The sequence below is a fragment of the Equus caballus genome, chromosome 5, assembly GCF_041296265.1.
Source record: "Equus caballus isolate H_3958 breed thoroughbred chromosome 5, TB-T2T, whole genome shotgun sequence".
NCBI classification, from domain to species: domain Eukaryota; kingdom Metazoa; phylum Chordata; class Mammalia; order Perissodactyla; family Equidae; genus Equus; species Equus caballus.
The window spans coordinates 55,122,133-55,147,262 of record NC_091688.1 but is presented as its reverse complement, the minus strand read 5'-3'; the positions used below and the strand labels follow the sequence as shown (position 1 = coordinate 55,147,262).

Genomic DNA, 25,130 nt, shown 5'->3' with positions numbered 1-25,130 from the left:
TGTTTGGGCTTTAATGAGAGATGTCTTAATCCTGGGTTTCTAACTCCTTTTTCCAGCTTTTGGTTCTCCTAATCTTCCTCACATCTAAATTGGCCACTCTAGCTCTTCCGCTGATCTAGTGCTGTGGGCGCTGAGTTCTCTCCTGCTCCCTTCATGAGGCCTGCCACAGACTCAGGGGAGGAACAGCACTGGCCAGGTCCAGGGTCTTTACTGTCCGTTGTTTGGCTCCTGTTGCTGTCGGCTATTGGTTTTTGTTTTGTTGTTGCTCTGTGAGTGGGTGTGCGCGTGTTTTGCCACATGTTTACATTGGGGGGGAGCTTTTGGGGACACACGAGAAAGCTGATGCTGGGAACCTCAGGCCACCTTCTGTGGGTTCTGCTGCTTCTCTGGCTGTCTATTCTCTCCAGGTTGTTGACCTCTGTTGGAGGCCACTGTCCCGTCACCTCTGCATTTGGGCATTTCCTGTCTACAGGCCTCTGAGATCCTTGGAATGCTCTGGCCACCCTGCCCTTGAGGAGCTCTGTCCTGTGAACCCACAAAATGCCTGGGGTAACTGGGAAGTCCTCTTCTCTGCCATGGTTATCAAACACACTTCCTTCTTAGAAGGCCCCACGAGTTAGGACAATTCTCTGAGTCCCTCCCTAAAAAAAAGGCTTGGCACCCCAGTCCATGGCTCTAGAATGCACTGGATTCCAAGCTCCTCAGAGATACCCGCTGTTGGTCCAGGGACAATAGATCAGAGCTATGGTGGCCAGCACTGTGTCTGTCACACAGGGCCTCCTCCAGTCCTGGTGCCACCAGTTGTCTGGTTGGGACCAGGGCCCACCTCCTTGGCTTTCCCCGTGGGTCACATGGATGTAATAGTGTCCCACACCTGCTAGTGCTGTGCAGATTGAGATACCCCAACTGCTCACTTGTCACAGTTTGTGCTTCCTGGTATGAACAGCATTGACAGAATGGTATTTTTTCTTTAGCTGTGTAACACAATATGCAGAAGCTGGCATAAGACATGAGTGTACATCTTACTGAATGGCTATACATTAACATAACTCCTACCTAGGTCAACACCTACAACATATGAGGCTTCTAGAAGCTTCCCACATGCCCCTTCTTAATCACATTTTCCCTCCCTGCCCTTAGCAGTAACCACAGTCTTATTTTCATGATGTGCCATTTCTTGTTTACTTCATAATTTTGCTTATTATGCACTCTTCACATCTACCTTTTCTTTTCTTTTCTTTTATATTTTGAAGATTAGCCCTGAGCTAACATCTGCTGCCAATCCTCTTCTTTTTTGCTGAGGAAGACTGGCTGACGTCCATGCCCATCTTCCTCTATTTTATGTGGGACACCTGCCAAAACACGGCTTGACAAGCGATGCGTGGGTAGGCACCCAGAATCTGAACCAGGAAACCCCAGGCTACTGAAGCGGAACATGCAAACTTAACCACTGCACCACCAGGCTGGCCCCAGAAGTCTGGGTTTTCACCTGCAATCATACAGTATATATTTTCTTGGGGCCAGCCTGGTGGCGTAGCAGTTAAGTTCACGCACTCTGTTTTGATGGCCCAGGGTTTGCTGGTTCTGATCCCAGGCAGGGACCTACACAGCACTTATCAAGCCATGCTGTGGCAGGTGTCCCACTTATAAAATATAGGAAGATTGGCACAGATATTAGCTCAGGGCCAATCTTCCTCAGCAAAAAGAGGAGGATTGGTGGCAAATGTTAGCTCAGGGCTAATCTTCCTCAACAAAAAAGATGATTGGTACTATTATGTTTCCCTTTCTATCGAGAGGCAACTGAGGCACAGAGAAGCAAGGAATCTGCTTAAGGTCACACAGCTAAGTCAAGGAACTGGAATCCTACCCAGGCATTCAGCAAGCAGAGCCCATGGTCTTGATCCAAACTATACTGTATATGAAATTTATTTTTAAATTGTAGAATCCTAGTTGTCATTTTGAAATGTCTCAAAGTGAACCAGTAGATAAGTCAGGAAGTCCTGTGAAATGCAATTTTCCAGAGAGTCACAAAAGAGTTACCTTGTCATGCAAGAGAGGAGTCAGAGAGGGTGAGAGAAGGAGGGACAGAATCAAATGCCCTTCTAGGGTCTCTCTAAATAGATCTAAAAAAGGAGCAAGTCCAGACACACACGCACACGCACACAGAATACGTGTGTGGCTGTGTTTTGGGACACTGATACTCCATCTTTTGAGTCTTAAAGAGACAATTTAGCCAGTGGGTTGGTGGGGCTAAATCTGTTACACAGACAGAAACTGACATTGACATGGCTCAGGGGAATGTCCTCTTAAATTCTACCTTCCACCAGTTTCTGTCTAATCTTTGCTTCACTCCTTGTGAGAGCCTTTTTTCTGAGAGCTAAGAGCTGGGCTGAGTGAACCTGGAAAAGCAGGAGAGTCCAAAAGGCCTGGTGTTCTCAAGAGAACATGAGGCTTCTTCTTCCCACACAGGCAACTTCATTATTGGGAACTTTGCTGATGTGAGTATGGACAGACAGCAGAAAGAGCTTTGTTTATGAACTGTGTCCAATTGAATCTTAGAATCCTGAGAGGGACCTGAGGAGCTAGCTGGTCTGCTGCTTCCCCAAAGCTGGTCCAGCATCCAGCCCTAGAGATTCTGATGTTGTAGGTCCAAAGCGATCCCTGGAATTCGCATTGTAAAAATGTCCCTCAGTTGATTCTCTTGTGCCATTGAGCCTCTCTTCTGACACTTAATGCTGCCACTACAATAACAACTACAATGTCCACTTTTGCTTGGTTAAGTCTAGCGATGGATTTCTCACTACTTCCTGGGGTAGCCCATTATATCCTGGGTGGTGCTAATTGTTCAAAAATTTTTTCCTTAATTTGGATAGAAATCCACATTTTCGTAGCTTCTCCTTATTGGTCTTGGTCGTGTTCCTTCCATGTGAGCTGACTTAGTCTTTAACAGCAGTTGTGATCTCTGCGAGTCTGTGCAAAGTCCTTCCTTCCTCTGTGATGAGACCTTTTTATCTCAGAGGCTCTTCCTAGACCTTGCCTCAGGGTTTGTCTCCTCATGTCCACCATTCATCCGTTGCTGTTAGAAAGTTTTCTCACTTTTTTTGTGCATATAAGCTTTATTCCTCAGACAACGGTAAACCCTGCTCCCCATCCTTTTCCACCTGAACCCCAGTACCTCAGTCCTCAGTCCAGGCGCTGTCCCAGGCCCACTTCTTGGCTAGGAGGAGAGTCCTGGTGACACCGTGATGACCCTTTAAACCCAGTGGGATGCTCTCTTTGGCATCAAGTATCCTTTTCCTCTTTGATATTCTGTCTTCTTGTTTTACAACTGAAATCTTCCACATCAGTTACTAGCTGTGGTTCTCAAATGAGAGTGATTTTGCCCCCCAGAGGACATTTAGCAATGTCTGGAGACATTTTTGTTTGTGACAACACGTCGGGGGGTTGCTACCGGCATATGCTGACTAGACCATGGTATGTTAAACTATAATGGGCAGGACAGCCCCCACGACAAAGAATTACCCAGCCCAAAGTGTCATTAGTACCAAGGTTGAAAACCCTAGCTTATCAGCATAAAAAGCAAAGAATGAACGCAGGCAAGAGAAGTGAGGAGGCTCAGGCACCTGTACACAGTCTGCAGCTGAGGGGCCGGGCACTGTGTCTGGGCCTGAAACTCAGGGAGACAAACAAGGAGGAAGGACCCAGGCAAACGGGAGGTTTCCAGGGCTCATGGGGAACCTGAACTGTAGAAGAATCCAGAAAGGAGTCACACGTATTTGCTCCCTGTAGTGTCGGTTTTCCAAAATGTGACATATGGTATATACCCTCATCGTATATAACAGGATTTAAAAATAAATGTGCTGAAGAAAAAGGGGTGTGGATTTAAAGAAAATATCAATCAAATAACTGAAGAGCTGCTACACTGATGAGACAAAGGTTGTAAAATGGTCACAAATGTCTGAAGCTTGGTAAACAATGCCTGTGACGAGGCCAGTGACCTGCAGGAAAAAAGAGTTGTTGGCGTGAAATGGAGTGAGGGGGAGTAGACATTCATTTTTTGCTCTTAGTAGGCAAAGGGCAGGAGCTGCGATTTGGGCAAAGGTAGGGGTGAGGCATCAGAACTTACTGTTACTAGAGCTCCTCTCAGCACAGTACTTGTTCACACCCCCAGACTTGCCAGACCAGGTTCTGTCTAAAGGCAAGGCCCCACCGATCCACTGCCACTGCTGCTTCTGCAAATGACAGGAGATGGAAGACAGGTGCGGCTCAGCCCACCCCCCGGCTCACAGCCCAGGTGGCTGCATGGGCCCCTTTAAAATATAGTTTTCATTGTAACAGCTGGGAAAGCACAGAAATGTGTAAAGAAGGAAAATAGAAAAGTCACTGCATTTAACCACTAAGAGGAAAACATTACTAATACTTTAGCATATTTACTTCTGATGTAACAGGTTTATCTATCACAATATTTTTATGTACTAAAAACTGTAGTGATCTTTAAAATACATATTCAACTTTGTATTTTGCTTTCTAAACATTTTGTTAATGATAAGCATGTACCATAATTTACCTTAATAATTCTCCTGTTGATTGATGTTTATGTTGCTTCCCATTTACAATTATTACAAAGAATACTGCTATGAACAACTTTGTTCATAAAGCTGTTTCTGTACTTAAAGTTATTCTCTTAGTCTAGAGTCCCAGAAGGAGAGTTAATGGTCAAAGAGCGTGAATATTTTGAGGGTATTGATATGCACTGACGAACTGCTTTCCAAAAACAGTTCTGTGGTGGCCATTTACATCCCCACCTACTCGGTAATCTCTCCAGATCCTTAAAAATGTTATTCATTAAGACAAAGCAATAGTTTGATGATCTGATAAGTCAATTATATTGTTATTTTAATTTGCATTTCTTTAGAGACACCACACATTTTTTTAGAACATTTATTAGCCACTTACTTTCCTCAGACATGAATGTAAAAAAATTAAATTAGAGGGGCCAGCCGGGTGGGTAGTGCTTAAGTTGGCATGCTCTGCTTCAGCAACCTGGACTTCGTGGGCCCGGATCCTGGGTGTGGACCTATACACCACTCAACAAGCCGTGCTGAGGCGGCGTTCCACATACAAAATAGAAGAAGGTTGGCATAGATGTTAGCTCAGCAACAATCTTCCTCAAGCAAAAAGAGGAGGATTGACAACAGATGTTAGCTCAGAGCCAATCTTTGTCACCAAAACAAGTAAAAAATAAATAAAATAAAAAATGAAAATAAGCCAAAAAGAATTAACTTACAAAAAGTATCTGGTTGGGCCCAGCCCTGTGGCCTAGTGGTTAAGTTCAGTGTGCTCTGCTATGGTGGCCTGGGTTGGGTTCCTGGGCACAGACCTACACCACTTGTTGGCAGCTGTGCTGTGGCAGCAACCAACATACAAGATAGAGGAAGATTGGCACAGGTATTAGCTCAGGGTGACTCTTCCTCAGCAAAAAAAAAAAAAAAAAAAGTATCTGGTAGAAATAGATGTAAATATTTATCCTATCTCTGAATGAGAGTTCTGATTTATAGCAATGTGAATACATAAGAATGTAAAATTGTATAAAATATTTGTAACATCTATGGCAAAGTTTTATCAAGAAACAGAAAGTCTGGGGGTTCTCTCCTTGTGTTCCTCATGTTTGTTTGGGTTAACTGTCGAAGCCCGACAAAGGATCTGTGAACTGCAGATGCCACATGGAGACCTCAGTGACCAGCCCAAAGACCTCACATGTCATTCCTTACGATGAGGCATCAATGGACAGTAAAACGAGGGCCAGTGAAAACAGTTAGGGATGACATCAAAAACACAATAGCCTTTAGGGAGAAGCTTAGCTGAAAGTTTCCAACTTTAACTCAAGATCAAATGGGGACTGAATTAAGCTGGGTTCCATAACACGCTGTGTGTGTGCGCGTATGCATTATATATATGTATATACCCATATATACTTCCACAAACTTTTTTTTGAAGGGTCTGAAAATGTGGTAATTTGTGTTCTAAGATTTGGGAGGACTTTAATTAGATAGAAGGTTTATAAAATGATGCCACGGAAATCATTTCCTCCTCTAAGGGCCAGAACTGGGACCCTGACCTTGAGGCCTTTGCCTCTGTCAGTTGCAGGCACGTGAGAGAAGAAAATCTGCTACGTGTGCCGCTTGTCAGTAGCCCTGGGGGCCATTTCCCAGAGAGGGGCTATCTACGTGGCTTTCCCAAGGGGGCATCTGTGGGCTAAGTCTGAGGTTACCCTCTCTGGGTCATGCAGGCTGATCCACACAGGCTGTTTTCTTTGGTAGCCCCGTATGTACTCTGCTGTAATTTGGCTTCCTTTAAATTCAGGATAGATTCCAGGTGGGCTCCGTTTCCGTACGACTGACACTCGAGCTGCAGGCAGGGAGAAGTCGCATTAATGATGCTTTGAGGTTTAAAAGCACAGCCCTCACCTCAGAACCCTAGTGCGCCGAGCACCATGGACTCGTACGGGCCCCACCTCCTCCTTCGGAGGTTGTGATCTAAACCCCACAGAAGACTTCCTGTCACCATGGAAGAAAGGACAACTGCTACAAGTACCAGGTCTCAGAGGAAGAGGCAGCTCAAGGCAAGGACACAAGCTTTCGGGTCAGTGGAAGTGCCTGGGGTCCTGGTCTTGCCTCTCGTTAGTGTAGGTATGTGACCTCAACAAGTCACTTCACCTCTCTAAGGGTCAGTTCCCTTATCTGTAAAATGGAGAAAATAATTACCGCTACTCAAGGGAGTTATGAGGATATGATTGTTATAATTATGTATTATAATACTGCATTTCAAGAAATCGAAGAAACCACTAATTGTAAACTGTACTGTTCTCTAACCAGAAACATATTGTCCAATTAAGACAAAGATTTTCTATATAAACATTTTATAGATAGACATTTATACTTTATTTTATGCTCTTTGGGAGTTGTGTTACAGGATCTGCCTACATGATAAAACTTAAATTAATTTAATAAAAACATGGTTTGGGCTGTGGCTGCTACTCCAAAGCTTGCCTTTCATATCTTGCTCGGGGTTAGATGTGGTTACTGTTTAATGATAATTTAGTCCACACACTTGCCAGGCACTTCACAATACCCAAATGCTTTTAGACCTGTAATTACATTTGACTTTCAAATTTGTGAGGCCTGGAAGCCGGATTCCCAGTCAACACTTAGTGAGTGTACTGATCACAAAAGATTCCTGGGACAGAAGAGGAAACAGGCTTGGAGTGTTGTGATATTTTCCCTCCAAGTTCACACAGCTGGTAGTGACAGAGCTGGAACTAAATTCAGACCTCTCCTCTTAAGTCCGAGATCAGATCTGCCTGTCATTTCACTGTCCCCTCAATTAGCTTCCAGGAGTCCCAAGAACTAAGATCAGAATTGGCAAGGAGTCGAGGAGCAGCAGCGGCCGTGGTGTCAGTTTGTTGGGTCCTTTCCCAGAACCTTGTCTGCACTCTGCTTCAGGAGTGGTGAACTCTGCTAAGGCTTAGCATCCATCTGATGGACCATCTTTGCCTTAAGAGCCTGAACTGAGCATGTGCCACAGGCTTTTTGTAAGTTATTTTAATGAATCCTCCCGACAACACTATAGGATAAAAGTGTTGTCCCCATTTTATAGCAAGAAAACTGGTAAAATGACATACAGCTGTAAGTAATGAGTGGCAGAGTTGTGATTTAAACTCAGGTCTACATTACTCCGAGTTCAACAGATATCTTCCTCTTTGTTTTGGCAGCATTGGTGTCGGAATCTCTGGGGACAGGCAGTAGAAATGTCCTTCTAAGATTTCTTCAAGTTTCTTCCCAGGAACTGGGGGGAAGTCCATTGACCTCCATGAGCTCTTTGTCTTTCAGTAGACAGAGTCTGGGAAACCCCTTCTTTGTTTAGCTCTTTTTTTTTTTTATCAGTCTGTATTTTTTTTTATTGAGTCAATGATAGGTTACAATCTTGTGAAATTTCAGTTGTACATTAATGTTTGTCATTCGTGTTGTAGGTGCACCACTTCACCCTTTGTGCCCACCCCCAACCCCACCTTTCCCCTGGTATCCACTAAACTGTTCTTAGTCCGCATTTTTAAATTACTCATATGAGTGGAGTCATACACCAATTATCCTTCTCTAGCTGGCTTATTTCACTTAACACAATTCCCTCAAGGTCCATCCATGCTATTGCAAATGGAATGATTTTGTTCTGTTTTACAGCTGAGTAGTATTCCATTGTATATATGTACCACACCTTCTTTATCCATTCGTCTGTTGATGGGCACTTAGGTTGCTTCCATGTCTTGGCTATTGTAAATAATGCTGCAGTAAACATTGGGGTGCATAGGACTTTTGGGATTGCTGACTTCAAGCTCTTTGGATAAATACCCAGTAGTGGGATGGCTGGATCGTATGGTATTTCTATTTTTAATTTTTTGAGGAATCTCCATACTGTTTTCCATAGTGGCTGCACCAGTTTGCATTCCCACCAGCAGTGTATGAGGGTTCCTTTTTCTCTACAACCTCTCCAACATTTGTTACTATTAGTTTTAGATATTTTTGTCATTCTAATGGGTGTAAGGTGATATCTTAGTGTAGTTTTGATTTGCATTTCCCTGATGATCAGTGATGATGAGCATCTTTTCATGTGCCTATTGGCCATCTGTATATCTTCTTTGGAGAAATGTCTGTTCATGTCTCCAGCCCATTTTTTGATTGGGTTGTTTGATTTTTTGTTGTTAAGTTGTGAGAGTTCTTTATATATTATGGCTATTAAGCCTTTGTCAGATATATGACTTGCAAATATTTTTTCCCTTAGTTAGTGGGTTGTTTTTTTGTTTCAATCCTGTTTTCATTTGCCTTGAAGAAGCTCTTTAGTCTGATGAAGTCCCATTTGTTTATTCTTTCTATTGTTTCCCTTCTCTGAGAAGGCATGGTGTCCGAAAAGATCCTTTTAATACTGATGTCAAAGAGTGTACTGCCTACGTTTTCTTCCAGAAGCCTTATGGTTTCAGGTCTCACCTTTAGGTCTTTGATCCACTTTGAGTTTATTTTGGTGAATGGTGAAAAAGAATGGTCAATTTTCATTCTTTTACATGTTGCTTTCCAGTTTTCCCAGCACCATTTGTTGAAAAGACTTTCTTTTCTCCATTGTATGCTCTCAGCTCCTTTGTCAAAGATAAGCTGTCCATAGATGTGTGGTTTTATTTCTGGGCTTTCAATTCTGTTCCATTGATCTGTGCACCTGTTTTTGTACCAGTACCATGCTGTTTTGATTAGTGTAGCTTTGTAGTATGTTTTGAAGTCAGGGATTGTGATGCCTCCCGTTTTGTTCTTTTTTCTCAGGATTGCTTTAGAAATTCTGGGTCTTTTGTTGCCCCGTATGAATTTTAGGATTCTTTGTTCTAATTCTGTAAAGAATGTCATTGGGATTCTGATTGGGATGGCGTTGAATCTGTAGATTGCTTTAGGTAGAACGGACATTTTAACTATGTTTATTCTTCCAATCCATGTAGATGGAATGTCTTTCCATCTCCTTATGTCGTCATCCAATTCTCTCAGAAAGGCCTTGTAATTTTCACTATATAGATCTTCACTTCCTTAGTTAAATTTACCCCAAGGTATTTTATTCTTTTTGTAGTGATTGTGAATGGTATTGTCTTCTTGAGTTCTTTTTCTGTTAGTTCGTTATTGGAGTATAGAAATGCTACTGATTTATGCAAATTGATTTTGTACCCTGCAACTTTGCTGTAGTTGATTACTTCGAAGAGTTTGCCAATGGATTCTTTGGGGTTTTCTATATATAAGATCATGTCGTCTGAACTCATTATCACTTAGTTTACCTAATTCCAAGTCCTCAGGACTTAATTCTATGTTTTTATTGTTTTCCTTCTGGTCTGGGGCTTTTATAAATTGCTGGATGGTAGAGGAGCGGTTTTTTCGCATGGTGGTAGAATTTGGTTGCAGTTACAGCCTGTTGCCACTAGATGAGGGCCGAGAGCCACGTGTTATGAGCTCTCTGCCTTCGGGCAAGATGGCTGCGCCCAGTGGCTTTGCCGGGAGGGAAGGGCTGCTATTCTTGCCCGCTGATCTGGATTCAGATCAGTTCTGTTCTCTGGTCTCCCGAGGCCCTGGGTTTATGGGGTCCCCACGCACGGAAGCTTTCCCCCGTCAGCGGGTTTCCACTGAACCAGTGGCAGGAGTCCTGGATGATCCCTCGGTCGTGCAGCCCCTCCCCCACTCCTACCTGGACCTGCGCAGCAGCGATCACAGACTCTAGGGGAGGGAGCCACGTTCTCTCCTACCTGTTCCAGTGCCTCCGAGGCCGTGAGCAAGGTTTGTGATCCCCGCCTTCTTGGTATTGTAGGTCTCTAACTGTTGGCATTAGATTTATTCTCTGAAATTCAGTTTTTCCAATCCTTTGTTGTATTTTGGAGGGGAGAGATTCCCGGGTCAGCTCACCTGCCATTTTGCTCCACCCCTTCCTGTTTAGCTCTCTTTTTAACACTCATTCCCATCAGCTGAGGAAAGCCTTGCTTTAGGGCTGACTTCCCTGAGCTTGCTCTGCTAGTTACTCTTGGGAAAGTCACTTATGCTCACACTGCATTGGAGTTTTCTGTTTAAATGTCACAATCTCTCACTCATCCTGCCCTTTTTAAGGCCAGAGAAGACTTTCGTATCCTCAGTAGCTATCATGCAATAGGTGCTCCATCACTGCTGAGTTATTTATGTACAGGAATTCTGAGGCCGTTCTGGGCCCAGATCACACCCCATTTCCGTATGTGGTGTCCCCCTCAGTCACTTCAGTGAAATAGCACAATCCAGAGAGACAGCAGCACTGACTCCCCACGCTCCTCTGAGGTAACTTTGACTGACTATGTGGGTATCTCCTAGTGAAGTAAAATGGATACATTTGTTGGGTTGTGTAGACAACAAAACCCTCCATTTGCTTGGACTGTGTCACTTTCTGTCGGGTGGCTCTGAGACCTGTGCTCCAGGCCTCTCTACACTCTGCTGTTTTCCTGATAGGTCTTGTACAGCAATTCGATTATTCTTTCGGTAAGTTCTTCATCTTCTCATCCTTCTTTGATTTACGTATTTCTGTCTTTCTTCCTGACAGTGAACTCCTTGAGGATAGGGGCTGTTTCTTGTCCATTCCTATGTCTTTGTAGCCCATCTAGGGTCTGGGCATGTAGTATGTTCTCCATCAATGCTTACAAAATTGAATGAGTTGGGACACATCCCCTTCTCTCCATTTCACCAGACAGGTGACTTCTCAGAATGCCAAGGAAGGCCCCTTGATTCTGAGTCAAATGAGACCTGGAGCTCTGGGTGACCCCTTGCTTTAGAGACACTGGTCCAAATGTGAGCCAGATTTCCTACCTTAGCATCAGACCAGTTCCTCAGCTTCCTGGAGTATCCATAGCAATTGGACTTGTGGTAAAACCATCCAGTGGCACAGCTGGGTCTCAGGATGGTGTCAGCATATAAACAAAAGGCAATGACAAGTTATGATGGCAAGAACAATCAATTCCCACACTTGAGCCAGTTTACAGACCTGGAATGCCTTGAATGAAGGGGAGGCTGGATGCCTTTGAAGAAGGATCTTACTAAGCGATCAAAACTTTATACTGTTACCCTTTGTTCCAGCCTTCTCCAAAGGGAACTATGGCCTTTTTTTTTTTTTTGAGGAAGATTAGCCCTGAGCTAACTGCTGCCAATCTGCCTCTTTTTGCTGAGGAAGACTGGCCCTGAGCTAACATCCGTGCCCATCTTCCCCTACTTTATATGTGGGATGCCTACCACAGCATGGTGTGCCAAGCGGTGCCATGTCTGCACCCAGGATCCAAACTGGCAAACCCTGGGCCACCAAAGCGGAACGTGCGAACTTAACCGCTGTGCCACCAGGCCGGCCCCAACTAGGGCCTTTTACCAGGGTAACTGTGCACTGAAGAAAAGGAAATAATCGGATCTTTTGAGAATTACTAGACACTGGCTCTACAGTGACAGTAATTCCAGGAGACCCAAAACATCACCGTGGTCTGCTGGTCAGAGTAAGAGCATGTGGAGGCCAGGTGATCAATGGAGTTTTAGCTCAGGACTGTCTCACAGTGGGCCCAGTGGGTCCCCAAGCCCCTCCTGTGGTTGTTTCTCCAGTTACAGAATGTATAATTGCAATAGACGTGATCTGCAGCTGGCAGAATCCCCACATTGGTAGTGAGGTCAAACAGCTATAATTCAAGGCATCACAAGAGTGGATGAGGAGTGTAAATTGGTAGTTTTAGGCATTACAAGGAGGAAGCAGTTTTTTTGGTCAGGGGACACAGGTCAGGTTAGATGGCAACTTGGATGGGACTTGAGAATAGGTGGGCTGTAAATCAATAGCAAGGGGAGGGGGAAATTTTAGGCAAAACTGGTGGGTGAGCAGAGGAATGGAGGCAGGAATGTGCAAGATGTGCATAGGAAGAGTGAGTACTTCAGTTTACGTCGAGTGTAGGGGATCTGTCAGACAAGCATGGTAGGAAGGAAGAGGAGAGAGTAAGGGCCTAGAGGCCAAGGAAGCCAAGATTAGGGGAGGCACAAGTTCTTCCTGCTAGTCGATTGGTAAATGGGTCACGTCAGTGAATCTGAAGATCTCTGAAGAAGGGGAGCCGGCTGGGAATGCAGAGGGCCCAGATGATGAAGGGAATGCCAAGCCAGCCAGTTTGGACTTTGTGACAATGTGGTTACACTCCAAGGCCACAGATGGGTGTGGAGGTCTTTCTGCCCCTCGTAGACATCCACAGACTGTTGTTGTCACATAGCATTTCCTCTCTCCTCACTCAGATGACACTATTGTCGCTTGTTTGCCCCACTCTTCTGTTCTATTTCATCCCTTGCCTATAAACTTCCAGGGGCTTCCCATTGCTCTCAGATAAGCTCCCACTCAGTCTAGCGTTTAAGGGCTTTCATGACCTGGTCCTATTGCCCTATCCAGCCCCATCTTCCTCTGCAGCAGTCCCAGCTCCATCTTGGAGCATGACACTCATTATGGACATAGATCATTTGCACGTGCTATGCTTTGTACCTCTGAATGAAGGACAGTGACTAATGCAGGTAAGGTACAGCACACAAGGTTTCAAGGGGTGCCTCAAATATGCTAGGAACAAGCAGCAAAGATACTCATGTATTTAAATGCTTCACCTTCTACTACTTTTAGAAATATAAACACCATTGTACGTGAAATAAAAAGAAGGCTTTTATGCCACTGCTGCTACTTCTGCTACCACTAGCACCAGCTTCCATACACAAAGTGCTTCCTTGCTGCCAGGCACTGTGCTAGACAGTGTATGCATACTGTGTATTTATCATATATATATATATATATATATATATATATATATATATATATATATCAGATTGGTATGATAAATGTATATAAATATAAATATATGTCACATATATATCATATTGTTACAATAGATATATATGATATATAAATATATATATATATATCATAACTTAGGGAGGTGAGGAAACAGGGTGAGGTGGTCACCTGCCCAAGGTCACACAATAAGGGAGAAAAGCTGCTTTCCAGATTCAGTTCTGTGACTTCCAAGTCCATGTTCCCACCACCAGTTCTCTCAACTGTGGATTTTATAAATATGGAAAAATAAGAAATTAGAAATTTAGCAACAGAAATCAGAGGGTTGGGATGTCTTGGTTATTTTGTCTGAAAGAAAGAAAACGAAAGACATCCTTGACTCCTGAAGTGAAAATTGATCTTCTTAAAGAGAAGGCCGACCACTGATTACCATTCCCAATGAAAGGCTTGAGTTTCAGTAAGGGACAGCCTAGGGAGATGTTAGGAAGCGTGCCTTCCAACTTAACCCTGGTGAGAAGATCCTGAAAGGGTGGTGGAGCAGAGCACAAGCCTCAGACCTTGGTCTGAGGATTCAGACCCCTTACATCACACCAGATGCTCCTAGTTCAGTTCACTTCGATTTTTTTTTTTTTTTCTGTGAACTCTGAAGTGACTCCGTTTGGCATTCTGGAGCAAACCTGTTAGGACAGATCCTCCACCATCATGATCTTTATTTTTCCTGAATCTAGGTAGTGAGAGCAGAGTTCCCAGGGACACACATGGAGGACCTGTAGGGGCTCAAGGCGAAGGAGACCCAAGATCATTCTTGTGGCCAGACAGTCAGTGCTCTCACTCTTCTTTCTCCGTCTCTGTGTCTCTGTCTTTTTGAGTGTCTCTCTCCGTCTCTGCCTGTCTCCCTCTGTTCAACTCTCTCTCTGTGCATCTCTGTGTCTTTCTGGCTCTTTTTCTATATTTCTCTATTTCTCTCTCACGCTGTCTTTCTGCTCTCCCTGGCTATGTCTCTGTCTCTTCTGGACTGTCCCTTTCCATTGGTCTCTGTGCCTTTTTGAGTCTCTCTGTGTCTGTGATGCTCTATCTCTCTGTCTCTCATTCTTTCCTTGTCCCCCCACTTCTCTCTTCCTCTCTCCTCTCCCCTCTCTGGTGCTCACCCCACAGTATCACAGCTATGGCCATGTGCTCCCTGGTGGAGACACATTAGTTCCTAGAACTACAACTATGCTACCCTGCTAGAGTTACTGTGCTGCCTTCTACGACACCACCTTTTTATTCAGCCTTGACTGTGTACCTGGCACTGTTCCAGAGAGTTTACATATATTCTAGTTACCCCCGTAGTAACCCTGTGAAGTACACATTGTTATTTTCCCCATGTTCCAGATGAGAAAACAAGGTCCCACAGCAAGTAAGTGATAGAGACCGGATTTGACCTGAGACAATATGAATGCAAGTGGAAGTTCTTACTCGTTGTAGTCATTAGGCTTAATTTCTTTGTTTTAAAACTCATATGGGCAAGTGCATTCATTCAGATTGCCTTGTTTAATTACCAGAAACTTCCTGAGAGATAGGGATGTATAGCCCCATTGTACAGATAAGAAAACCTCCTCCGGGAGGTGAAGTAACCTGCTGAGGTTGCCCAGTTGGGGAGTAAGAGGGTTCCTGGGTGAGAAGCCAGTGTTCCCCCAGCAGCCCTCGCCCTGCTCTTTTGTGGTGTTAGAGTTCCTCATCACTGTGCATGCGGCGCCATGAGGCTTTGGCTCCCAGTATCTTTCCTGGACTACTACTGTCTTTTTATTCCACCACTTACTAGATGTGTGGCCTTGGGAACAGTATTTAACTGCTTTTAGCTTTAGTTTCCTTGTTTGTACAATGGACTAACAATAGATACCTTCTTCATAGGGATGATGCATATACAGTGATCAGCATGGAGCCAGTATGTAGTAATTGTTCAATAAATAGTAGCTCCTTAATAAATTGTAGCTATTAAAATAACCATATTATCATCAAAACCAGTGTACTATTTTTGAAAATAGTAACTGGATAAATTTTTTAATTATTTTATTTTTTTGATGAATATTAGCCCTGAGCTAACACCTGCCGCCAATCCCCCTCTTTTTGCTGAGGAAGACTGGCCCTGAGCTAACATTCATGCCCATCTTCCTCTACTTTATATGTGGGACGCCTGCCACAGCATGACTGGATGAGCTGTGCTAGGTCCGCACCCAAGATCCGAACCAGTGAACCCCAGGTCGTTGAAAGGGAACTTGCAAACCCTAACCGCTACACCAACGGGCCAGCCCCAGATAAAGCTTTTTATTGTCCATAAATCATATTGCTCTTTGTCTCCCCATGCATTGAATTAATGTTATGCATTGCTTTGGGTGAAGGGCAGCTACAGGCCAAGAACAGAAATCACTGTTGAGGCCATAAGGGTAATAATCTTGACCACCAGGTCTTGTTGAGAGAGAAAATTAATTTCTAAGTTCTCCATACTTCCTTTAAGGGAAGATTAGACTTTGCCCATATGCCATAGTGCAAACAATCTATAGGATGTGTCATAAGAGAGGGTCCCCCAAGATAGTAAGAATAAGTAGAAAGCCTTTCCACAGCTGGGAAGACGATCTGTGAAAGAGCAATGGAAGGACCAGTGGTGAGCGGCAGGGTCTACCTCCCCTGGGGAGAGAAACTGGGGAGCTTTAGTGAAATCCCAGAGTGGGGCAGCTCATTTCTCACCCCCCAGCATATAGCTTGGGCAAATTTTAAGCCCCCTCAGAGAAGCCAGAACCAGAGCAACAGGGAACTAACTACCTAGTTAGTTGGTGAGAAAAGTCCATGAAACGTGGCTCCTCAGGAGGAGCTTGAGGGCAGCCTCTCATCGTCTTTCACACTCTAGCATGGTTCAGAGAAAGTGGCTGAATTCCCCGGGTCCTGAGCAGCCAGAGGTGATTGAGAGAACTGGTGGCTGGAAATAGGCACAGGGTTGAGGGCAGAGAGCCTTAAAGCACAAGGACGTGTCAAGGGTGGGGCTATGGCACGGACCACAGACTTCAGCCACAGGCACCAACATGATGCCTGAAGAACCCTGCTTATCTTCATATTTCCTTCCAATTGGTCCTTCTCTTGACCAAGGTATTCCCCGGTGGGAGAAGTGCCAGGTTATAGACCACACTAGACCCCCTCAGGAGGCCCTCTTCTCAACAGAAGTGCTGCTCAGGCATGGTTTCTTCACTCACTCTGCTGCATACAGGCCCACAGGGCCACGTGGGACTGTGAAACACCCAGGACTAGGAGCCAGAGCATCGCATTATCTTGCTATGTGACCTTAGGCAAGTCTCTACCCTTCTCCGGGCCTCATTTTCCTCATAAACAGAACAAAGGAGTTACACCAGATGAGCCTACATTTTGTTTCCTTCCATTTCAGATATTCTGTGATGCTTATTCTTAGCTCACACACCCAGTTTTCTTCCCTGGCTTTCTTCACTGGAAGATCCTAGGGTATTGCTTTCCACTTTGTTGACGTGTTACTTTGTACTAGATGCTGGGTCTAAATGTGTGTAGGAGCCATCTGTCCAACTAGGCTGTAAGTCCCTTGCAAACCAGAATCCTGATATATTCAAATAGGAAAACAAGGCGTAAACATTGGGTAGCTCTAATTATAGCTATTACTTATTGACTGCTAGGAGTCAGGTGCTTTAAATACATTATCTCTACCCTTCATGATAAACTTGCAAAATGATTATTATAATCTACATTTAGTTGATGATTTAACTAAGGCTCACAACCATACAAGGTTAGAATTTGTTTGATTCTAAAGTCTTTGCACTTTTTACATCACTTTATCTTTCATACCTGTCTTTGACATCTATTTCCTGCAGGGCCTAACTATTTTGGGGGTGGATGGGTGGCTGTGTCAGTGCGCTGCATGAACATTGGCTGTGGGCTCAATTCCAGCTGAGTGACTGATACTCACCACCCAGGACTTCAGTGCTGGCTGCACAGCTCAGCAGTACGAGCAACCACATGCTTTTGGAAGCCGTCTTCCTCTCCCCTTGGGGATAGAAGTGCTTCGGAAACCTCTACTGCAAGGATCTCAGAGTCCTTGTTAGTTTTTCCTTGAAGCTCCTCGATTCATCTAGAACTGTGATCTGAACACATTTGCACTGATGAGATGGACCCAAGAATTTAAATGCCAAATCACATCTGGAGGGGATCCTAGGCAACGTCTGGAGTTTCCGTGGTTTACAAAGTGTATTTTAGAGAACCTCTGCCATTCTCGTGCTGCCCTGAAGAGAGAACACAAGGTTTGGCTTCCAATGGATCTTGGTTCAAGTTCTACTTCTGTTACCTACTCACTGTGTAACATTGGGTGTGCTCCTGAATCTCTCTGAGCTCAGTTTCCTAACTACATGTGGTAGAATATTACCAGATGAATTTATTTTTTATGCTACCTGTTAAACACAAGCCCATTGCCCTTTAGGTAGCTGAATGGGAACCATCATTGCTTCATGGCACAACAGAGAACAAAGATATTAACTCCAAGCCTTTTACATTCAAAAGCACTGGTCCAGATGTAAGAGAGAAAAGTGTTGACAAAATATGTGTTTAGGTGGTTTGCCACCCCCCCCCCCCCAACCCTCACTGCTGTCTCCATGCCATTATAGGAAGAGTTTAAGTCTTGAGATGAGAGAAGAGAGAGAAGGAGATTAAAGAAGCCAATTAGATGTTGATAAGACTTTAAAAGTTCTTTCAGTGAATTCTCTCATTAGTTAACTCCAAAGGTGGGTATTGAGAGAACCCACATAAAAGAGTGGGATGTGAGAACATAGAGGACTGGAGAAATATCTGAATTGAAAAGGTCTACTGAACACTGAGTAGGATTATTTCAAAAAATTTCTACATGTACACTCACCACTCATGAAATTTGGCAAGGGAGAAACCTGAAACCACAAATCAGCAACAATTACCTACAAAACAACAAGGATCAGAATGGCACCACACTGGAGAAATAAAAATGGAAGTCAGGCAAGTTTAGATTATCTTTAAAGGGCGAAAGGAAACAACTTTCAACCTGGAATTCTATACCCAGCCAACCATTCATTAGGAGGGACCATGAGATAAAGACATGTTAAAATTATAACAATGTAGAAAGGTTACTGTTCATAGACTCTTATTGAAATTACTGCTTAGGCATGTCACTTGGCAAAAAAATAAAATGATCCCTGAAGAAAAGAATGTGGTACCATAAAGAAACATGTGTTGAATATAATAATTATAATGAGGTTTGGAACAAGATTAATGGTAAGTTTGTTTTACTTTTTAATACAAAGCAGAACTAAAATACCACACAATAGCAACTGGGGTTAGAGAGAGTTTGGAATGAAGTTAAAATGTTCTAAGATCTGATGCTGATTAACTTTAGACTTTATTAGAAAGTTTTAATTTGAATATATGTATTTCCAGAATACTCTTTGTATAATGCAAACTTAATGCTGTTACTATATAATGAGAAGGTGAGTCTTGAAACTTTTTCCAGTCCTAAATCCTAAGCATGAGCGTAAACTACCCATTAGTTTACAAATCTATAGAGGAATTCCTCCTCGCCCCCTAGGGTGCAAATTTTTACAGTCTCAGACTTCGCCCTTTCATATTTGACAGAGATATTGACTATGAGCACTGCTGCCAATGAGCCCTGTAACATCCCATGATGCTGGATCAAATCCTTTCAGCGAGAGAGCAGAAACGAGTCACTGAGGAGGTGTTTATTAACTTTTACAGCCAGTCTGGAGAAATTCTTGTCTTGAGGACAGTAGAGTTTATGCCCACTCACTCAGTCCTGATGTGGGGGCAAGTGGCTTGGAGCAATGTTCCTTTCTCCAAATTTCCTGGGCAATCTACTATCTATATTTGTGAAAGCTCCACCAGCTAGAAAGCATCAGCTGATTTTCTCAAGAGGTACAATGGAAGTTATGCCACAAAGATGTAAACTGAAAAGTCTATACGTGACTAGCTCTCTTCTTCATCCTTCAGTGCTTGCAACCTGGGCCTCATCTTCTCCCTGAGCCCTGCTCTAAACCAGCCCCTCCTCTGTAATAACATCTCCTTCTTTACATGGAAATTATCTGTTTATGGACCTGTTACCCTCAACAGGGTGCCCCTTCTCAAGCAGAGGGATGTGACTCCTCATCTCTATCTGCATGTCCGGGACTTAGGTGGTGCTCAAAATGTGTTTGCTGGACCAAACACTCATTATATTGAAATGCCCAGGACAGTGCTTAACACATAGAAGATACACAATATATGTTAGCTTCCATTTTCTGTATTTCCTTCTAAAGATTTTCACTAACTTGATTGGGCTTATTATCTGAATAACTTATACGTGTTTTACAGATTCATATGTAGAGGTGTGAAAATATTGTTGTAGTAGTAGGCACCATAATTTGATTTGGGGAGTGTTGTCTTCAAAGACAGTATCTTGATAAGCAAATTGAGGGAAAGTAAGACCCTAAGAATATTGATTAGCAGCATAGAAGCATAAAATATATATCTAAATAGTTCTGCTTTTGAGCAATAAACGTGAAATTTGGTGGAGGGGAGCAGAAAAGAAAGGTGAGGAGAGGGAGTGAGAGGAGAGAGAGGGTTAGTGAAGAACTGTGGTGTGTCCAAGGGACTTTTAAAAACAGGTTGGTCTAATGTCAGACTAGACTTTCTGTTACTATTATGTAAACAGCTCTACATTTCCCAAAGCTTTATAAGTTCCGTCATATTCACAGAGACCTCATGAGAGTGAGGGGTTTGGTTTGCTTTTATTCTATTTTTATAAAAGGATTTCACCATATAATATGGATTGAAAATTACAGTTTACTATGTAGACCATGATCTCATTTTTTGTAAAAGAAATCAGCTCTGTAGGTATTATGTGTGTATGTATTTATGTCCCTAGAAAAGCATGCAAAGCACATTTACCTGTGGCTACCCCTGGAGAATGAGGTGGGAATGGGAAAAGGGAAGAACTTTCGCTTTTTCTGTGATGTTGCATTGTTTGAAAATGGTAAAAAGCATATTTTACTTTTGTAATTAGCCAAACAAAAAATAAATGAAATAATCTCTTTATTACTCACCTCACCAGGCTGCTGGGAAGACAATTAGGATAATCTATGGGAAAGCCATTTTTAAACTGTAAAGTGCTCTGTAAACTCTAAAGTGCTATATGCACATAGGGGATTATTTATGACTTTGAACGAAGTACCTCATGCCTTTGATTCCTCATTTGCTTATCTTTAAATTGGGGGAGTTGGGCTAGACGGTTTCTTAAACTCCTGCCAGGTCCAGATTCTTTGTGGTCTGTAGCTGTTCCCTGGTTTTCAATCACCAAGCTCTCAAAATTTCATCCTCCTGCCTCGGGGGCTTCTGCCGCATGTCCTCAGCACCCCACCTGTCACACTGCCTTGGGCTTTCTGAGTAACTGGGCATCATTTAGCCTGTGTGCAAGGAGGGCTTCTCAGCCACTAAATGTACAGGAGATCTTTTCTGTTTGCTGACCCCCCTGGGTTCCATAAGGCTGAATTAGATGTCTGCAAACATCTTTAATGACTAGGATTATTTGAGAATTTGCCAGTGCTTGTTCTTTCTCGAGGAAGGCCATTCAACCAGAGGACCACAGCTTGTGATTTTTGGTCACTTGCATTCTCTCATTTCTCTTTTCATTTCACTTTTCATTTCACTTTGGATTCTCATGGCTTCAAAATTTTTCGCTCCCCACTCACTGTTTCCTTCCTTCCTTTTGTCCTTCCTTCCTTCCTTCTTTCCCCCATCCCTCTCTCCTTCCATCTCCCCCTCCCTCCTTCGTTCCTTCCTTCCTGCTTTTCCCCTTGTTCTTTGAGTCATTTGATTTCCACTATACCATCCACTCATTTCTTGTGTGTTGAGTCTTGCCATATCACATCCTCAAAATGACTAGGTGAAAATGTAGTTCCCCTTATTGCCGAATTCCTTGTTTAATTTTGTTTTGCATTTTAAAAAGATTTTCTTATGATGACATTACTTTATTAGGCTTCATTTACATTGAATAAAATGCACATGTCTTAAATATTAAGCTCGAAGGATTTTGACAAATCTATACACCTGTGTAACAGTGTAATATAGATGAAGATATAGATATCTTCCAGGTGAAGATATAGAACATTTCTATCACCCCAGAAAATTCTCTCCTGCCTCTTCTCAGTCAATCCCCCCACCAAGGCAACAACTATTATCACTTCTATCACGTAGATTAGTTTTGTCTTTTTTTTAACTTTTTGTGAATGAAATCATATACTATGTATTCTATTCTGTATGGACTTTTTTTACGTGACAGTGTTTTTTCGATTCTTCCACATTGTTGCCTGTATTAATAATTTGTTCTTTTATAATGCTAAGTAGCTTCCATTACATGACTATAGCACAGGTTCTTTCTTATTGTGATTACTTATTCCTGGTTGAGGGACATTTTAGCTGTTTCCAGCTTCTGACTAAAGCTGCTGTGAGTGTGCTCAGTCTCTGGGTGGACATATGTTTTCATTCTATGGCTGGGAGTGGGTTTGCTGGCTCATGGGATGGGTGTGTATTTAAGTTTGTTAGAAAGTGACAAACTGTTTTCCAGAGCATTTGAACCATTTTACACTCCCAGTAGCAATGTATGAGACTTCCAAGTGCTCCACATCCTCAATAACACTTGTTATTGTCAGCCTTTTAATACCTTGGTCTCAATTCAAAAAGTAAGATATTCTTTTCCTCTGCTGTAACTTATCCCAAAGTAAAGGATCAAAAACTACCCAAAGAAAATGACCTAGACCTTAATGGGAAGAAAATTCCTATGTGGGAGAATCAGAATTCCTTTCTGGGCCTCATTATTGTCCCTAAAATAATGGCATTGGAGTGGATGAGTTCTGAGACATTTCTAACTGAAATAATGGATTTGGAGGGAGGCAGACAAGTGTAGTTGTCAGCACACGGGCTTTGGCATCAGAGACTCGGGTTCTCACAGGCTCTGGCACTTATTAGCTGGGGGCTTTGGGGAGAGAGCAAAGGGTTTTGCATAGTGCTTGGTACCTAGTAAGAACTTAACAAATATCAGATTTTAAAAAATAGACACTTTGTAAAGTGTATTCTGGGCATGAAGGTGGCATTCTAATGAACATGTCAGTCCTTAGTGTGGCTGACATGATGTGGATGGCAGTTTCTTTCCTTGAGAGATTTCCAAAGACTTGAAGTACTTCATCATCACAAAAATTTTCAAACATAAAACAAAGTTGAAAGACTATTACAAAAGTTGTATACTTTAACCCATATGCTCATCACTTAGATTCTATCATTAGCATTTTACTACCTTTCTTTATCACATACTATATATTTACCCATCTCCCAATGTAACCATCAATCCACGTTGGAGGAGTTTTTTTTGATGCGTTTCAAAGTATATTTCAGACATCAGTACACTTCTCTCTAAAGACTTCAACATATATATCATTTACTAAAGTTTAATATTTATTTATATGTTTTTTATTTTCAGGTAAAATTCACATACAACAAAACACACAAATCTCCAGTATACATTTGCAGAGTTTTGACAAGTACACACAAACACATATACCAAACCCCTATGAAGGTATAGAACATTTCCATCACCCTAGAAACTTCCTCATGCCCTTTCCCAATCAATTCCATCCATAGGTACATACTATTCTGAATTTTTTCCATCATAAATTAATTTTAAGTTCCAAAACTTCCATCAATGGAATTAAAGAGTATACACTCTTTTGCTCATGGCTTCTTTCACTCAATAAAATGTTTCTGAGATCCATCCATGTTGTTGTGTGCATCAGTAATTTGTTCCTTTTTATTGTTCACTTTTAGTATTCCATAAAATGAGTATATCACAGTTTAACCATTCTGTTGATAGATATCTGAATGTTTCCAGTATCAGCTATAATAATAAAGCTGCTATGAATATTCTCATTTTGTGGACATGTTTTAGTTTCTCTTGGATAAATACCTAGGAATTACTGAGTCATAGAATGGGTAGTTGTTTAGTTTTATCAGAATATACCAGATTTCTTCCCAAAGTAGTTAAACCATTTTGCATTTCCACCTATAATGTATGAGAAGGGAGAAAGCTTTTGCTACTTCCAAAGAAGTTTCTCGATCTACATGTGTGAATTTTTCTAACCAGAGACATGGCTGATGACTTCAGGAGCATGAGAATGGGACACGGGGATAACTCCACCACTACCATCACCTTGGACCTCAGGAAGTTGGTCCATTGTGTAAAGAATCCTCGAACCAGCATGAGTTCCTGTCAGACCATGCAAGGTACTCAAGGCATCTGGGCATAGGAGGCCCCGAGGTCACCAGTAGGGAAGTGTCTCATGGTGAGTTATTACACTTGTGCCCACAGGGCAGGTAAATACATTCTTTGCTCCTTCTTGGTAATCCTTAAAGATAAGGATGGTCAAACAAAGTAATATTGCCTCTGGAGAAACTCAGGTCTTGGGAAGATTTAAAAGAGAGGAATGAAGAGGTAATGCCAAGAAGTAGCCAATGGGAATCAAATTTAAGCCTGTGGGTCAAGGTGTGGAGTCAAATCTAGAGAAGGTTTTTGGAAGAGGCCACCAGTTGTTTTTCCAGAGCAGAGGTGGGTTCTTTGTTTATTTTTCTCTCTAATATAGCCCATATGCTTAGCTGAGAAAGCTTCTTCATCTCTCTTTGAATGTCCATATCTCTTGTTTAATAACTCCCTAAATATTCTTTAGAATGTTATGACCATCCTTCATGGGGTTTGGTCTTAAAATTAATAAATTTATGGTATTATTGCAAAGTCTTGCCTTTGTTTCCTTTTTAAGATGACACAATTTATAATATGCAAGCTTGCTGTCTGTCTCCTCCCTTTACGTACACATCAAATGAGCAAACATTTGGCCATGACACAGACATCATAGAGTTGGTTCAATGTTTGTGGGTGCAGCAACCTGAAAGCCTCTTATCTGAAGTAGCCCTAGGAATGCCTGGACACAGTTGACATAAGGTGTTCGACTGGCTACTTTAAGATGTCTGCTTCCAAAAGCAAAGTGATTGAAAAGGACCCAGAATTACAGAATGTCAGGGCCGGAGGAGAATTTAGAGGTCTTTGGTACCTCCTCCACATCTTACAAGGGAGATAGTGGAACCGAAGCAGGGATAATTCTGACGACTGCATTCACAGTTCATTGGAGATTGTTACTGTTAAGATTTTGTTTATAATGAAGGAGAGAAACACTCCAGCCAGCTCAACATCAAGTGGGTTTCTTGGAAAGATAAGCATCTTGCGGAAAGTAAGCATGACTGGGTCTTGTGGACTCTGGCTAGGGGAATGAGAAGCTATTCGTGGCTGATGCAGTCACTGACTCTGGGATCACATGGTCTGTGGTTCCCTTTGGGCATCTATTCTACTCTCTTGCTTCTCCCCTTAGCCTGGCATTCTTCAACACGTAATCGAACGTGGCTGCCCCAGTTCCAATGTTACCTGACCCTTTAGGTCAAATTTAAAAAGCATGAAATGGCTGGCCTTTTATCACATGTCTGTTGGCATGACAGTTGAGAATCCTAATATCTTGACTCTTGGCTTAGTGATTTATGCTGAACTTTCTGTTCTGAATGTGAGCACAGACAGTGGGAGAGTTTAGCGTCAGTTCCCTCATCACTAAGTCAGGGATAATAATAGTTCTACCCTGCAGAGATTTTGT

At 42.7% G+C, this 25,130-nt stretch overlaps 1 protein-coding gene across 1 annotated transcript in view; it reads right to left on the bottom strand.

Annotated features, from left to right (window-relative positions):
• Positions 1–23,672, bottom strand: part of REG4 (regenerating family member 4) — a 54,022-nt gene extending 30,350 nt beyond the window's left edge. Inside the window, 6 exon segments of the mRNA XM_023642105.2 lie at positions 4,127–4,232; positions 6,272–6,342; positions 6,345–6,408; positions 11,400–11,499; positions 17,347–17,422; positions 23,579–23,672. Of these exon segments, the coding sequence (XP_023497873.2) occupies positions 4,127–4,232; positions 6,272–6,342; positions 6,345–6,408; positions 11,400–11,499; positions 17,347–17,422; positions 23,579–23,672 (511 nt within the window).
• Positions 23,673–25,130: the final 1,458 nt, after the last annotated feature.